At 40.0% G+C, this 16,747-nt stretch overlaps 1 protein-coding gene across 1 annotated transcript; it reads left to right on the forward strand.

The window, feature by feature from the left end:
• The first annotated feature begins 372 nt into the window (after positions 1-372).
• Positions 373-5,010, forward strand: fam187b (family with sequence similarity 187 member B). Its single transcript, XM_016996086.2, has 2 exons — positions 373-1,241; positions 4,592-5,010. The coding sequence occupies exons 1-2, from the start codon at positions 409-411 to the stop codon at positions 4,932-4,934; spliced, it is 1,176 nt and encodes a 391-aa protein (XP_016851575.2). The 5' UTR covers positions 373-408; the 3' UTR covers positions 4,935-5,010.
• The last annotated feature ends 11,737 nt before the right edge of the window (positions 5,011-16,747 follow it).

A 16,747-nucleotide genomic window follows, 5' to 3' on the forward strand; every position in this document is an offset into this window, starting at 1 on the left:
TTATTTATAACAGTAAAGATATGGGAGAAGTTAACTATGCATAACACCAAAACCAGGCTTATACAGGCAGTTCCCAAGTTACAAACATCTTACTTACGAACAACTCATAGTTACAAATGGGGATGAGACAACAGAAGTGAGATAAATCTATCCCTAGGTAGGAAAATTCACTCCTGAAAGAGTTACTATTATGGAAAAAGGTGTCTCCACTGAAGCTTTTATCACTAATCCTTGTTTTCACAACAAGCCATTTCTTTTTACAGGGACAGGAAGTCATGTGAAATTGTTGCTAAGAATTTTGCTGACCATTATGACATCAGCCTTTTTCTCACCTCCATTATGATGTCGCACGAGGTCTGCCTGAATTTGCCTTTTGAATCCATTTCATAGGTCAGTGCTTAGCTGACCATGTCCTTTTGGGCATCCTTTGTGGCTCCCTTCCTGGGCCTGACTTTGGCTATTACCGAAGGTACCTTGTATGGGGGTCACTCCCTGGGATCACCCTGTCTTCCAGGCCAGCCTTGCATGCTAGCCTTTATCTCCGACAACCCAGTGATGCTGCATTGTCCTCATGGATACTTCAGCACCCATATCTCTTGGCAATATCTCGATCCACAGTGGACAGACCAGCCGCCTGCCACCTTTTTGCATGCAGGAATTGCCCCCTTGCTTAGCCAAGGCAAGTTGCAGAGACTACGGTCCAAATCCCGATTAGTTGCTAACAGCCTGTATATCCAAAGGCCCCATGTAAAGGACTCTGGATTGTACACTTGCCGGGAAGGTGATGCCACCATTGCTTATTATGAGGTAGATTTCCAAGATGCTGGGCACCTCCAGGTCTCACACGCTGGCCTTGGGGAAACACCTCTGGAAAATGCTACAGCAGAGCTAGAAGATGGAACCCTGGCTGAGCTGTTCACCGCATGGAGTCCTTGGCAGGCTTGTGATCACTGTGGCCATCCTGGAGAAAGGAAGCGGGTAGGCTTTTGTTACGTCCGCATAACAAACAAGGAGGGTCAGGAAGAAAAGCCTCTGCCATGTGGGATGGTGAGGAGGAAGCACCCACTGTTGCCACAACGGGGACCAGAACTGAGAGTGGAAACCTGCCACGTTCCTTGTGACGCAGCGCACTTGCTTGCTTCAAATGATTCCAACGCGGTGCCAACTATGCTCTATAGCACTTACCATCTCCTACCCAACACGACTGCCTTCCTGCACTGCCCAGCATCATCCATTTACAGGTACAGTTCTTCAACTAGAATCATAGAATAGTAGAGTTGGAAGAGACCTCACGGGCCATCCAGTCCAACCCCCTGCAAGAAGCAGGAAAATCTCATTCAAAGTACCCCCAACAGATGGCCATCCAGCCTCTGCTTAAAAGCCTTCAAAGAAGGAGCCTCCACCACAGTCCGGGGCAGAGAGTTCCACTGTTGAACAGCTCTCACAGTGAGAAAGTTCTTCCTGATGTTCAGGTGGAATCTCCTTTCCTGTAGTTCCGCGTCCTAGTCTGCAGGGCAGCAGAAAACAAGCTTTCTCCCTCCTCCCTATGACTTCCCATACGTATTTGTACATAGCTATCATGTCTCCTCTCAGCCTTCTCTTCAACTAGGATCATACTTATCCAGCCCCCATGGGGAAGAATGTGTCTTCGACAGTGGCGTCGGGCATTTGCTGAAAGGGCTAAGTGAGAAAATAGGGTTCAAAAAGCAAGTTTCTTGCAGATTTAACAGTTTTACAGAAAATACTGTATATACTCGAGTATAAACCTAGTTTTTCAGTCCTTTTTGAGGGCTGAAAAAGCTCCCCTCAGCTTATACTCGAGTGAGGATCCTGGCTGGATTATGTTTGGGTCAGCTTATACTGAAGTATATAGGTAATCAGACTTAGACAGTCTTATCTTATTAAAGTATTATTATTATTATTATTATTATTATTATTATTATTATTATTATTATCATAAATTACATTTTTATGTAAACATTCAAAAACATTTAACCTATTGATGCCTTGATGAGTTGTTTGTAAGTCAGATGTTTGTAACTCAGGGGCTGCCTGTATATGAGGGACTTTCCAGGTACACTAAAACAGTGGCTTGGGATGGGCCCTATATGTGATGCACATATAGTCGGAATGCACATATAGTTGGAATTAAGGAACAGATAGAAATTATTATTATTATTATTATTATTATTATTATTATTATTATTATTATTATTATTATTCTCAATGCATTTATAATTTAATTTGCTCCTGAAATTGACCTTGTTGCTTTTTCACAAAGAAAGTTGGAACTCACCCTTTTATTGCTGCTGCTGCTAGACAAGTGGAACTCAGAACCATTTTCCAATCTATCAAAAGATCCCACCTCACTTTGCTATAGTCAGCTAAATACAAGACTTAATATTCAAGCTTACTTAAAAACAAGGCCACTGATGCTCTCCCAAATAATGTATATCAGACATCCAATACATTGTTAGGCATAAAATAAATGGTTTGTTCCAGTTATTCTTCCACCATCTCTCTATGAATGAACACCCTGCGGGCTTCTCTTAAATGACATGATGGCAACAGTCTTGAATAGTGACGAACCCCAAAGTGACCCATCTAAAGTGGGATCAGGTGTCAGAGATGTATCATTGCCACAATATTATTTTCTATCTCAATTGTTCTGATCCTACACCTTGTTGACGGGAAACTTCCCACCAGTGGAGAAATCATACACTGGGCAGGTGACAACTCTTTAATTTTAGCCAAAAGAAAGGAAACAGCAACCTCTGTTATAGAACTCCAGTATGCTGATGGTAATGTAGTCCAAGTTCATTCAGAGGAAGACTTTAAACACCTTCACAGAAACATACGAAAAGCTTGGCCTCTCACTTAACATTGAAAAAAATCAAAGTGATCTACCAGCAGGCACAAACCAATCTTTTCACAATGCCAGCAATACAGTTTAATTGTGTAATGCTAGAAAATGTTGACCATTGCAACCACCTTGGCAGCCACCTCTCCAAAAAAGTTGACTGATGCCGAAATGCAACACCATTTGAGCTCTGCGAGCACTGTATTCTTTTGAATGAAGCCTAGAATGTTCAAGGATCCGGAAATTCATATGTGTGTTTTCAGAAGCCTAAGTTAGTTAATGATTTATAAGTCAAATGAAACTTTGCCCTCTGGATCTTTGGCACAAATCTAGGCTGGCGCTTAAAGCAAGGCTGTCAAAAATACACTAGTACAGAGGTTCTCAACCTGTGGATTCCCAGATGTTTTGGCCCAAAACTCCCAGAAATCCCAGCCAGGTTAGCAGCAGGATTTCTGGGAATTGAAGGCCAAAACATCTGGGGACCCACAGGTTGAGAACCACTGCACTAGTAGCTAGCAAGTCTCTGTGGTGGACCTGGAAAGAATTGAAGGAGTAAGATGTGATATTGGAATAAAGCAAGAGGTGACTGTGAGAAAAGATTGCTACTTTCAGAATTAGATCATCTTGGAAATAGCAACCTTCTACAAGCCTCCTATACTAGTTATTTGTTATTTAAATAAGGAAAGGGAACAGCAAAGCCTCGGATAAAAGGAGAGAAGATACTCTGCAACTTATCCTTCACCCTCTTAAGGACTTTTGTGTTTTTAAGTGCTTGTTTTTTAATAATTTTGAACTGTATGAACTATTTTGAACTTGTACATTATTGTCGCTGTATTTTCCATTGACCTGTGATGTTAGTTCCTTTGGGTACGACGTTGGAAGACAGAAAGGTGTAAAGTAAATACAGTAGAGTCTCACTTGTCCAACATTAATGGGCTGGCAGAATTTTGGATAAGCGAATATGTTGGATAATAAGGAGGGATTAAGGAAAAGCTTACTAAACATCAAATTAGGTTATGATTTTACAAATTAAGCACCAAAACATCATGTTACACAACACATTTGACAGAAAAAGTAGTTCAATACACATTAATGCTATGTAGTAATTACTGTATTTACGATTTTAGCACCAAAATATCATGATGTATTGAAAACATTGACTACAAAAATGCATTGGATAATCCAGAACGTTGGATAAGCAAGTGTTGGATAAGTGAGACTCTACTGTAGTGGGAATGGTAGTCCAAATCTTGAAAGGTCAAGAAGTAGAGAAAGTCTGCCTATGCCTGCCTTAACTCAATTCATATGCACCTGCTTCCCAACTATTGCTCTTAACCTTAGATATCTAACTTTATTTATGTAATGTTTTCACTGACAATGGAGCTGGATCAAACTTGGCACTCACCCCCACCATGACCAACTTTAAGTTCTGGATTTGGGGGATTAACCCAGGATGTTAGGAGTTATAGTTCACCCACATCCAGAGAGATCCTATGATGGATCTGGACCTACCCGTCATGACCAACCTTAACTCCTGGTGTAGTTTTGGGGCAATGACTGATTATGATGGGTCTTGCATATCCTTATACATTTTCTAATGGGACCATTCATATAATCCAAAAACAAAAATGACTACTTCTAATAAATAGCCTTAGAAATTACTTAACCAAGGCATTACCAGGCACCTAAACTAGTATCATATATATTGCATTGATTCTTTCTTTTCTTCAGCCCTGTCTACTGGCAAGAAGGCCATACATCACTGACTCACCTTGAACTTCTCCAGAACAACAGTACTACCCAGAGCCTGGACAAAGCCACCGGTGGTGGGATCCTCCGCGTCTCCTTCCAGAATGGCTCCCACGGTTCTCTCTACCAGTGTTATGTCAATAGGCACCTAGTAGGCAAGTTTTGGGTCTCCTCCCCTGGTGCGATGCTACCTCGCATGGAACTGCCTGAGACATATTCTGTCGCTGTATCATTGATATTAGGCTTAGGAATGTTTCTTGTCTTCCTGGTGTTCCTCAGCATCATTCAGTCCTGTAGGAAGAAACCAGCAATTGCCGTGGTCTAGGAGAAGCACATGATGCTTTGTGAATACCCCATGGTTTACTGACTAATAAAAGTATTACCTGTTAGTACATTCAGAATCAGTCTGGGTCTTGCAGCTACATGAGAAAAAGGATGGGCTTGTCTCCAAGTCAATATTAACTGTAATAAATAATAATAATAATAATAATAATAATAATAATAATAATAATAATAATAATAATATTTTGCCAACTGCAAAAGGCCACCCTACTGGGATCTGCACTCATCATCCGAAAATACATCACACAGTCCTAGACACTTGGGAAGTGTTCAACTTGTGATTTTGTGATACGAAATCTAGCATATCTATCTTGTTTGCTTTGTCATAATAAATTAATAATAATAATAATAATAATAATAATAATAATAATAATAATAATAATAGACAAAGACAAAGTATGTTAAAAGACAAAGTATGGATTGTCGATGTCGCAATCCCAGGTGACTGCAGGATTGAGGAGAAACAACTGGAAAAGCTGACATGATATGAGGATTTCAAGATCGAACTGCAAAGACTCTGGCACAAGCCAGTTAGGGTGGTCCCAGTCGTGATCAGCACACTGGGTGCAGTGCCTAAAGACCTTGGCCTGCACTTCAACACAATTGGCGCTGACAAAATTACCACCTGCCAGCTGCAGAAGGCCACCTTACTGGGATCTGTTCGCATTATTCACCGATAATCACACAGTCGTAGACACTTGGGAAGTGTCCAACATGTGATCCAATTCAACAGCCAGCAGAGTCTGCTGTGGACTCATCTTGTTGTGTTTCAAATAATATTTTATTAAATTCCGTCCTATCTCCCCAAGGGGACTCAGGGCGGATAACAGTACACATACAGGGCAAACATTTAATACCGTTTGGACGGACAGGACAGGTATGTTGTCTTGAAGCCCAATTTTTGGTACCGTGAAGGTTGAGCTCAGATTCAGTCACAAGAATGTTGCTCCATTCTCTATGGCAAAGAGCCATCAGGACCTCCTCCTTCCTTTTGGTCACCACATTTCCCCCTCGCCTTCCATGCTTCCAAAACCTTATTTCCCTCCCACTGCTCAGGGGGTACTTTGATTGTGCGTTTCTTCTGCATGGCAGAAGTGGTTGGACTGGATGGCCTCTGGGGTTGCTCCTATTACTGATGTCGAGCCAAAACACCCCCCTCCCCCTTGGCAAATTCTTCATTCAGACCATGGTGGAAATCCATGTGCTCCAAGTGAATTTCCAGGCAAGGGAAATTATACCTGATTTAGGAAGCCAGCTTTCCCAGTATTTAGCACAACACTAGTAACTATGAACAAAGCTTGTACTTCTAACCCCCATCCATACAATTGCATTTAAATCCATCCATTTAAATGTAGGTATTAGGGGTGTGCAATTTTTTGATTAGTCGTCAAAAGTAGCAATGGAGATCTTTCAGATCAATCTGCAGAAATATGACTTCTCATGATACATCTCCTTGAGTTTTGCCCTTTGCTATTGCCACCACATTCAGTATTTCAATTCTTTTTACAGTTTGTTTATCTGTAGTAGGGATCTTTCAAAAAATGTAATTTATTGAAGTGGTGTCATGGTCTGAAGGGTAAATCATCTCCGTTAATTCTTTAAAGTTGAACGTACAGTGCTGTAGCACTGATTGGCTAGTGTACTATAAAAAGGTAAAGGTAAAGGCTTCCCTTGATGTTAAGTCCAGTCGTGACTGACTCTGGGGGTTGGTGCTCATCTCCATTTCTAAGCCGAAGAGCTGGCGTTGTCCATAGACATCTCCGGGTCATGTGGCCGGCATGACTGCATGGAGCGCCATTACCTTCCTGCCGGAGCGGTACCTGTTGATCTACTCCCGTTTGCATGTTTTTGAACTGCTAGGTTGGCAGGAGCTGGGGCTAAGAGCGGGTGCTCATTCTGCTCCTGGGATTTGAACCTGGGACCTTTTGATCCACAAGCTCAGCAGCTCAGCGCTTTAACACACTGTGCCACCAGGGACCCCAGTGTACTATAACATTTTAAAAATATGAAATGAGCAAAATGTCCTCCCCCTGATACTACTTGGAGTTGGAAAAAAACCTATCAAAGATGGGAATAAAATGATGTATTTGATACAGAGAATTGCCAGAAAAAAGTCATACAACAAAAAGAGTGTATGATATTTTTAAATAACTTCGAACTGCAGAACAAATAATGCATTTGAGCTGTCTGGAAGAGTCCAATGTTACAAAGTCTACATTCAGCTTTCTAAATATGCAGGTTTAGCTATTTACGGTTTTTGTTATAATGTTTTCTCTAGGAATCTCTAGGTCTGCCAGTGGGATTCTATGGAATTTGACTATAGAATTGTGCTAGAGGAACGAGAAATTCCTAGAGAGGTGTTTTCTTGGGTAAAAAATTGTGGTTTGTCACAGAAGTCCTGCGCTCCCAATTGTACTGTACTGTACTTTGGAAGAAATTGGTGTATTACAAGGAAAATCACACCAATCAGCATTGCACCAGAGGGCACTGTTGTATAAGAAAAGTACAACACTACAATTTTGTGAGTGAAATAGCTGCCTGGTGGATATGACCCCCAAATGTAGTCCCCTTAACACAATGCTGAATTCAAGAAAATTTTGCAATAGTAAAAGGTTTCTGAATGATGTTGTTGTGGGGATCTACTACAGACTTCCAAGCCAGACTGAAGACCTGGATGAAGCCTTCCTTGAACAGATGAGCAAACCTGCAGAAAGAAGAGAGAAAGTAGTAATGAGAGATTTCAACTATTCCGATATTTGTTGGAAAACAAACTCTGCCAAGAGTACAAAATCCAACAGATTCCTCACTTGCCTTGCAGATAATTTTATTGTCCAGAAGGTGGAAGAAGTGACAAGGGGATCAGCTATTTATTTATTTGTTTATTTACAGTATTTATATTCCGCCCTTCTCACCCCGAAGGGGACTCAGGGCGGATTACAATGAACACATATATGGCAAACATTCAATGCCAACAGACAACAACATACATTAGACAGACTCAGAGGCATTTTTAACATTTTTCCAGCTTCACGATTCCGGCCACAGGGGGAGCTGTTGCTTCACCGTCCAGTAGTGGCTGTACTTCCGCATTCCTTTCCTCGTGTTTTGCTGGCAGTTTTATGGTGTTGTAAATTAGCCTCCCGCATAAAGCGTCCCTAAATTTCCCTAATTGACAGGTGCAACTGTCTTTCGGGGCTGCATAGGTCAACAGCAAGCCGGGGCTATTAATGGTCGGAGGCTTAACCCGACCCGGGCTTCGAACTCATGACCTCTCGGTCAGTAGTGATTTATAGCAGCTGGTTACTAGCCAGCTGTGCCACAGCCCGGCCCCAGATTCTGGGTCTGATCCTAGCCAACAATGAGGAGATGGTAAATTGGGTGGAAGTGGTGGCCATGTGCTCCAGGAAGAGCCCATCCAGACAGCCCTGCATCCTGGGACCTGTCTTGGATTATACCAAAGGCATCCATATAATGCCTCCAGTAAGGGGTTGCGGGGGGAAAGTTTAAGAAATTCTATCCTAGAATATACCCAGTATTTTCTATTTGTGGAAGATGGATTCTGTGACCAAGTGTGACTTACTAAGTTTGAGCGGAAGCTCTTGGTTTCTCCTAAAAAGTTCAAAAGCCTCAATGTTCCACCCAAGGAAAAAGTGTTCAGTTAGTAAGAAGAGTCACAAACATATACCGTATATACTTGAGTACAAGCCGACCTGAATATAAGCCGAGGCACCTAATTTTACCACAAAAAAACCTGGGAAAACGTTGACTCCAGTATAAGCCGAGGGTGGTAAATTTCAGAAATAAACATACATACCAATAGAATTATATTAATTGAGGCATCAGTAGGTTAAATGTTTTTGAATATTTACATCAAGCTCAAATTTAAGATAAGACTGTCCAACTCTGATCATTATTCTCATGTTCTTCAATGTAAATGTGCTTATGTATCCTTTTAATAATAATATTTAATATTTAATATTTAATGCTAGTATTGTACTATGCTAATAATATAATGTATTGTATGTGAATGTACAGTAGAGTCTCAGTTATCCAAGCTAAACGGGCCGGCGGAAGCTTGGATAAGCGAATATGTTGGATAATAAGGAGGAATTAAGGAATAGCCTATTAAACATCAAATTAGGTTATGATTTTACAAATTAAGCACCAAAACATCATGTTCTTCAACAAATTTGACAGAAAAAGTAGTTCAATACGCAGTAATGTTATGTTGTAATTACTGTATTTACGAATTTAGCACCAAAATAACACGATATATTGAAAACATTGACTACAAAAATGGCTTGGATAATCCAGAGGCTTGGATAAGTGAGACTCTACTGTAATTTGTAAGCCGCTCTGAGTCCCCTTTGGGGTGAGAAGGGTGGCATATAAATGTAATAAATAAATAAATAGATAAATAATAGAGTAAAATAATACATGTAATAATAAATAGAGTAAAATAATAAATATAATAATAAGATCAGAGTGAAATAATAAATGTATTAATAATAATAATAATAATAATAATATAGAGTAAAATAAATGTAATAGTAGCAACAATAATAGAGAAAAATAATAAATGTAATAATACAAATAATAATAGAGAAAAATAATACAGTAGAGTCTCACTTATCCAACGTTCTGGATTATCCAACGCATTTTTGTAGTCAATGTTTTCAATACATTGTGATATTTTGGTGCTAAATTCGTAAACACAGTAATTACTACATAGCATTACTGCATATTGAACTACTTTTTCTGTCAAATTTGTTGTATAATATGATGTTTTGGTGCGTAATTTGTAAAATCATAACCTAATTTGGTGTTTAATAGGCTATTCCTTAATCCCTCCTTATTATCCAACATATTCACTTATCCAACGTTCTGCCGGCCTGTTTATGTTGGATAAGTGAGACTCTACTGTAAATGTACCATATATTATCAAGTATAAGCTGACCCATATATAAGCCAACCAAGGCCCTCACCCGAGTATAAGCCGAGGGGGGCTTTTTCAGTCTTAAAAAAAGGGCTGAAAAACTAGGCTTATACTCAAGTATATGCAGTAGTTGTTCCATGTAGTAAAAAAGGACCTTGGAGGTCACCTTGTCTAACATCTTGCTTAATACAGATGGCAGCTTCAGTATCTCTGTTGACAAACATCCAGTGTCTTAAATGCCTTCAGTGAAGCAAAACTCTTGAGTCATACTTCTTCATTCGTGAACATCTCTTAACATGAGGACATTTTCTCCCATGTTTGTCTGAAATCTTTTTTTTTCTTGCAATTTGGAGCCGTTGGCTCTATTCCAGGCTTCTAGTGCAACTGAGAACAGTTCCTTTAGTATTAGAAGGCGGTTTTCATGTCTCCCTCCTTCTGATTAAATATATCCAGCTGTTTCCTCGTAGCATTTGGTTCCTTATCTCCTATTCTCTTTGTCATATTTCAGTTCTGATCTCATGGGAAGTTCCTACTGGAACCATTAGTGTCCCTTCCTCCTTCAGCTCAAACTGATCCATTGTGTTCAAAGACATCAGTTAATGTCACCACCAGCACCAAAAGGCACAATGGAGAGACACAATTTTAATGCTACCCCACCATTTGGAAGTTAAATCCTACTGAAACCCTGAGACTTACTTCAAAGTAAAGAGAGTTAGGGTAAAGTTTCAAAGGAACTATTCCAGTGTGATTAGGGATTCATCATAAGCTGGATGGAAGCCCTGGAGACTCCTCTGCAATTTGTTTATTTAATGAATTTCTTAGCTCAAGCTCTCCTTTATTATACAGTCACAGACCCAACAAAGAGATAATAGAACAAACATACGTAGCAACACACAAAGTCAACAAATTGGGTTTAATTTATACAACATATCAAATATTTTTATAGCACCATAATTTAAACATGAAAAGTAAATTTTAAAAACAGGTCTCTTTAGATAACACAGACAGAAGTCTGGCCATTCACAGACTTAATTTATATGTCCCTCTAGGAAAACTTTAGGTCCTCCATCATGTCTCCATGGCCCACTTCCGCTGGAGGAACTAGAGAGAACATTTCTCTAGTCATTTGTAGTTCCTCCAATGGGATTCTATGGTCTATTTATTTATTTCTTTAGCAAGTAGACATTTGAAAGGTAGTTACACTACAACATCAATCATTCACTTGCAACATACATATTATGTTACTACAGTAGAGTCTCACTTATCCAACACTCGCTTATCCAATGTTCTGGATTATCCAACGCATTTTTGTAGTCAATGTTTTCAAGACATCATGATATTTTGGTGCTAAATTCGTAAATACAGTAATTACTACATAGCATTACTGCGTATTGAATTACTTTTTCTGTCAAATTTGTTGTATGACATGATGTTTTGATGCTTAATTTGTAAAATCCTAACTTATTTTGATGTTTAATAGGCTTTTCCTTAATCTCTCCTCATTATCCAACATATTCGCTTATCCAACGTTCTGGCGGCCCGTTTATGTTGGATAAGTGAGACTCTACTGTATTTACATTTGTCTTGTTTATTCAATAAATTGTTAGATTCTAGTTAAAATCATGCAGTTTGGGGTAATAGCTGCCACACTATCCCTACTGCTGTTTTTTCCCCACATTGACTGCTATACTTTGTTGTTTTTTTTCATTGCCCCAAATGAACAGAATTGCTGGTCTGGCAGCACATGCACAGTATCCTGGAAATCATTTTCCTTGGGAGTCTCTTTGCTTTCAGATTATCTTCAGAGACTATCACTATCTCTTTATATCTTAAAGCTTCATTCATAGGATTCATATTGACCATGGCTCATTTGTGCAGACACAAATATATCTTGGATACCTGGTATCACCACTGATTTCGCTCTGTAGTACAGGTCAACAGTTCACCCAGCACAAGGGTTTAACCCATTGCGCCACCGCAGCTCCTATATAAATTGCCCTGAGATCAGGATTGTTGTGTGTTTTCCGGGCTGTATGGCCATGTTCCAGAAGTATTCTCTCTTGACGTTTCGCCCACATCTATAGCAGGCAAACTCAGAGGTTGTGAGGATTGTGCCCTGAGATCCTGTCTTGGGGTGAAGTGGTCTAAAATGCAATGAATGGATGAATGAATGAATGTCTGAAAGGTACTGAGTAGAAGTGAGCTGACAAAACATTCTAGGCTCTTGGCTCCACCCGGGTGGCATTTCTCGAATGAAATGCTGGCGATCTCATTTCCAGGCTATATCACTATTCGTTGTTTACAAATAAAGGAGAAGAGGATGAATGCAGTGATGATCCAAGCAGCTGGGAGATGGGATAGTTCAAACCAGAATGCTCCGGGGCCAATTAAAGGGTCAGCAGCAGAAATTAAGACAATAAGCTAATTCTTTGCTCCCATCTGTAACAACTGGGTAGCCAGGGCACACATTCCCTGCGGCCTTTGTCTCCACAATGAATCACCCACCCGGTGCACACGGTTGCCGTCGACTGACTCATGCCCACTTACAACCACGGCCTTTGTGTACGGCTCCTGGGATGGCACAGCGGGTGACTGACACGGCTCTCTCGCCCTGTGCCAGGAACAGCAAATTGAGCAAGGAGGGCACTTCATTTTTTCCACTAAAAGGGAAACAAACCCCTTGCCTGGGTTTCCTTAGGAGAAATCAGGTGCTTTGTGAAAGCTGAGATGTTCTCATCATTTAATATTCCTTGTTGCGAATTGAAAAAAGCAAGCCAATTATTTCAGCTTAAGGCTTTCTTGATTTGGTTCCAGAGCCAACACTAGAGACATTAAGATACAAGTTTGAACCAGATCAGATGGAAATCCTGCTTTCCTTTTTTTTTTTTGAAATATATATATTTTATTAATTTATCAATCCAAATGTACAAGCTCACATTTTCCTCATTCTACAATATCTCAAACACATCACATTGCATACAATCCAACAACAACAAAAAATTAAGAACATCCCCAAGCATATTTCCCATCAGTCTTTTAACTTTTCCATTACAACTTCACTGTACATCTCTCCACTATACACCCTTCATCTACCTATACATGCTTTATTTTCAATATTATTATTATTAATTTATAATTCAAAATGTATAAGTATACATTCTTTCCTCATTTTACAGTATCCCAGACATATCACATTGTATGCAATCCAACAATAAAGAAAAATCAGAATCAAAACATCTTTATGCATATTTCTTATCAGTTTTAGACTTTTCCATTACAACTTTACTACATATCTCTCTACTACACCTTTTTATCTACTTATACATGTTTTATTTATTATTATTATTATTATTATTATTATTATTATTATTATTATTATTAAAAATCCTGCTTTCCAAAACAATGTCTGAGATGCTATGAGAACAGACTCTGGATACACACCAGTCAAGCAATGGTATATTCCACAAGGCTTTGGTGTCACTAAAAGGGCTGCTAAGACTCATCTCCCTGAGAGTGGGTGTCTGTTCATAGGGTGACACATGCCGATTAGCATATCCATGTGACATATTTAAATAGTAACACAAAGAGTAGGCACACAAAGACAGAGATACACATTTCTTCAGTACTGCTTGTCTCAAGCTAAAACCAAATACTAGAAGCCCTCCCAACTAACGGACTAGGGATCAAAACATGTCCCAAAGCATTTTAATTATAATTCCCAACATTATTATTATTTTATTTATTTTATTTACAGTATTTATATTCCGCCCTTCTCACCCCGAAGGGGACTCAGGGTGGATCACATTATACACACATAGGGCAAACATTCAATGCCCATAAACATATCAAACAGAGACCGAGACAGACAGATGCAGAAGCAATTTAACCTTCTCCTGAGGGGATGTTTGATTCTGGCCACAGGGGGGAGCAGCTGCTTCATCATCCACTCTGACGGCACTTCCTCATTCCACATCGTAAATTAGTTAACCTTGCCTCCCCACTTTTTTTTATAAGTGGTACCTTATTTCCTACTTGATAGATGTAACTATCTTTCGGGTTGCTAGGTGAGCAACGAGCAGGGGCTATTTTTTATTTTTAATTGATGGGTGCTCACTCCGCCACGGGCTGGCTTCGAACTCATGACCTCATGGTCAGAGTGATTTATTGCAGCTGCTCAACAGCCTGCGCCACAGCCCTGTCCCAACATCCCTCCAACAAGCATCGCAAGTAGCTTTCCCAAGCATATAAACATACACCTCCTCACATCAATACAGAAAAAGGCCTAGCATTATCCCTTTAGCATAAAAACCACCCTATAAAACACAATAATATTTTTATTTAAAAAAGAGAAAATTTCTAAGAAATAGGGTTGTTGTATGTCTTTCGGGCTGTGTGGCCATGTTCCAGAAGTATTCTCTCCTGACGTTTCGCCCACATCTATGGCAGGCATCCTCAGATGTTGTTGTAACACCCCTAAGCAGCGTGAACACTGGAAACCAACACGGAGGCCAATAAACAATCTAATATCTTTATTAAAGCAATAAAATGAAGTTATGTGTCCAGTATTAGAGTCTAAGGTCTACAATCCAAATAACCGAAACACACTCAAACTCTTTGGAAGTTTGAGTGGGGAAAGAACAAGGTTTCGCAGGAAGATTCTTGAAGAAGTCCAGAACAAGGATTCAAGGCTAGGCAAGGTATTTCGTGATGGATCTGAAAACGCAGTCCAAACTTGGCAAGGAGTGGGACGCAACTCCCAGACTACCCGTGAGTAAACGTGCCGGTGGGCCGCTTGGAAGCTCAGGAACAAGAGACGATGTTCTTTAGTCAATAGTCACGTTGACACCGCAACAGGGAAAGCTCAGCGCAGAACTTTTATTGAAGTTCAAGAGCTCCCCCCAAACAGGTGTTTGACTCCCCAAATCTTCCAAATTGCACCAGATGCCTGCCTCCCTGAAACTTCCCAAGAGAACCGATTTAGCCACAATCGCCTCTCTCCGCTAATCTCACGCTTCTCCTTAAACTCTGTCTTTGGGAGCGATCTGTTTTGAGAAAAGCCCTCCTATCACACACCAAACTTTCCAGAGAACCAGGCTCTGTTTCAAGGGCGTCCCTAATTGGTTCTGGCACGGAAATGTCAACAGAAGACATCTGGAAAGGGACAAAATCTTGCTGAGATGGAAAAAAGCCCAAGTCCTCTTCAGTTTGATCTATGTTGTCTGCGGGGTCATGGGCCAAAGGTGCCTCAGATATCACAGTTGTGAGGCATGGATAAACTAGGCAAGGAAAGTAAATATAGATCTGTGGAGAGTCCAGGGTGTGACAAGAGTCCTTTGTCAGTTGGAAACCAGTGTTAATGTTGCAGTTAATCACCCTAATTAACATTGGAAGGGTTTGTCTCTTGCCTGGGAAAGGTTTGTCTCTGTCCTTTGTTCAGAGTCATTAGCCGTCCTTGGGGCTCCTCTGCCCTCAGAGTGTTGCTTCAAATCTACTGTTCTGAAATCATGAAAATGAACAAAATCTGGCTACCAATATTAAAAAAACTCAAAAATCAAAACAGTAGATGGGAAGCAACACTCTGAGGGCAGAGGAGCCCCAAGGATGGCTAATGACTCTGAACAAAGGATGCCTCCCAGGCAAGAGACAAACCTTTCCAATGCTAATTAGGGTGATTAACTGCAACATTAACACTGGCTTCCAACTGACAAAGGACTCTTGTCACACCCTGGACTCTCCACAGATATATATTTACTTTCCTTGCCTAGTTTATCCATGCCTCACAACCTCTGAGGATGCCTGCCATAGATGTGGGCGAAACGTCAGGAGAGAATACTTCTGGAACATGGCCACACTGCCTGAAAGACATACAACAACCCTGTGATTCCGGCCATGAAAGCCTTCGACAACACATTTTCTAAGAAATATTGGCTATAAAAACAAATCAGACAAAACTATAAGATGAAGGCAGAATGAGCTGTAAAATATATTAGAAACTCATATATTGCTTTTCCCATAAATAATGCAAGATTCAGGTGTGATTAATTCAGACACTCAATTTCAGCTGATGGACTGCACTACTTATGTGTGTTTTTCCCTTCAAGTTGTCATTTAACTTAGTTTCTCCATGAATTCTATCGATTTTTTTTCCTTAGGAAAGAGTCTGCAGAGGTATCTTGCTATTAGTTAGTGCTGAACAACAACAACATTTTATTATGTACCGTAGGTGTACAAGGTATGCAGATTAATGAGATTGACAACACACAAATGGTAAAACTTGCAACAGTTAAAAACTGCTTTAAAACATGTTGGCTAAAAACATAGGAAAAAGACAAGAAATGCCAGCATGTCTCGGCCTGTGTATACAATTGGGAATTTTCTAATCCTGGCTGCCTCAAAAAGAAACTTGGCAACTGCCAGGGTCATGTGGGGAAGGTCATAACCAAGTAAAAACAACAAATTTCACGGGACTAGCTTGTAAGTTTCTTAGTAGGGGTTGATTATGTGTGCTCAGGCCTGTTCATAAAAATTGCATGACAGTAGAATGTGGTAGATCAGTGATGGCCAACCTATGACACGCATGTCAGCACTGACACGCCTAGCCATTTTTGCTGACACGCTGCCGCATGCAGATTGATTGGATGACTAATGTCTTTTGTGGCCAAATTTGGTGTGATTTGGTCCAGTGGTTTTGTTGTTTACTCCATGGGAATTATATATATATATATATATATATATATATATATATATATATAATTCTATTATTATTGTAGTATATTATTATATTATTACTATTATATTATTCATTATTCATGACTACATTGAAACTACAATAGAGAGAAATCAGCATGGAAATTGCAAGA

The sequence above is a fragment of the Anolis carolinensis genome, unplaced genomic scaffold (assembly GCF_035594765.1).
Source record: "Anolis carolinensis isolate JA03-04 unplaced genomic scaffold, rAnoCar3.1.pri scaffold_10, whole genome shotgun sequence".
Classification (NCBI taxonomy): Eukaryota; Metazoa; Chordata; class Lepidosauria; order Squamata; family Dactyloidae; genus Anolis; species Anolis carolinensis.

Bases quoted from the DNA above. Each gene is read 5' to 3' on its own strand.
- fam187b (XM_016996086.2), top strand. From the start codon at position 409: ATGTCCTTTTGGGCATCCTTTGTGGCTCCCTTCCTGGGCCTGACTTTG. The intron at 1,242-4,591 runs GTACAGTTCTTC...TCTTTTCTTCAG, and splicing joins CCAGCATCATCCATTTACAG to CCCTGTCTACTGGCAAGAAG.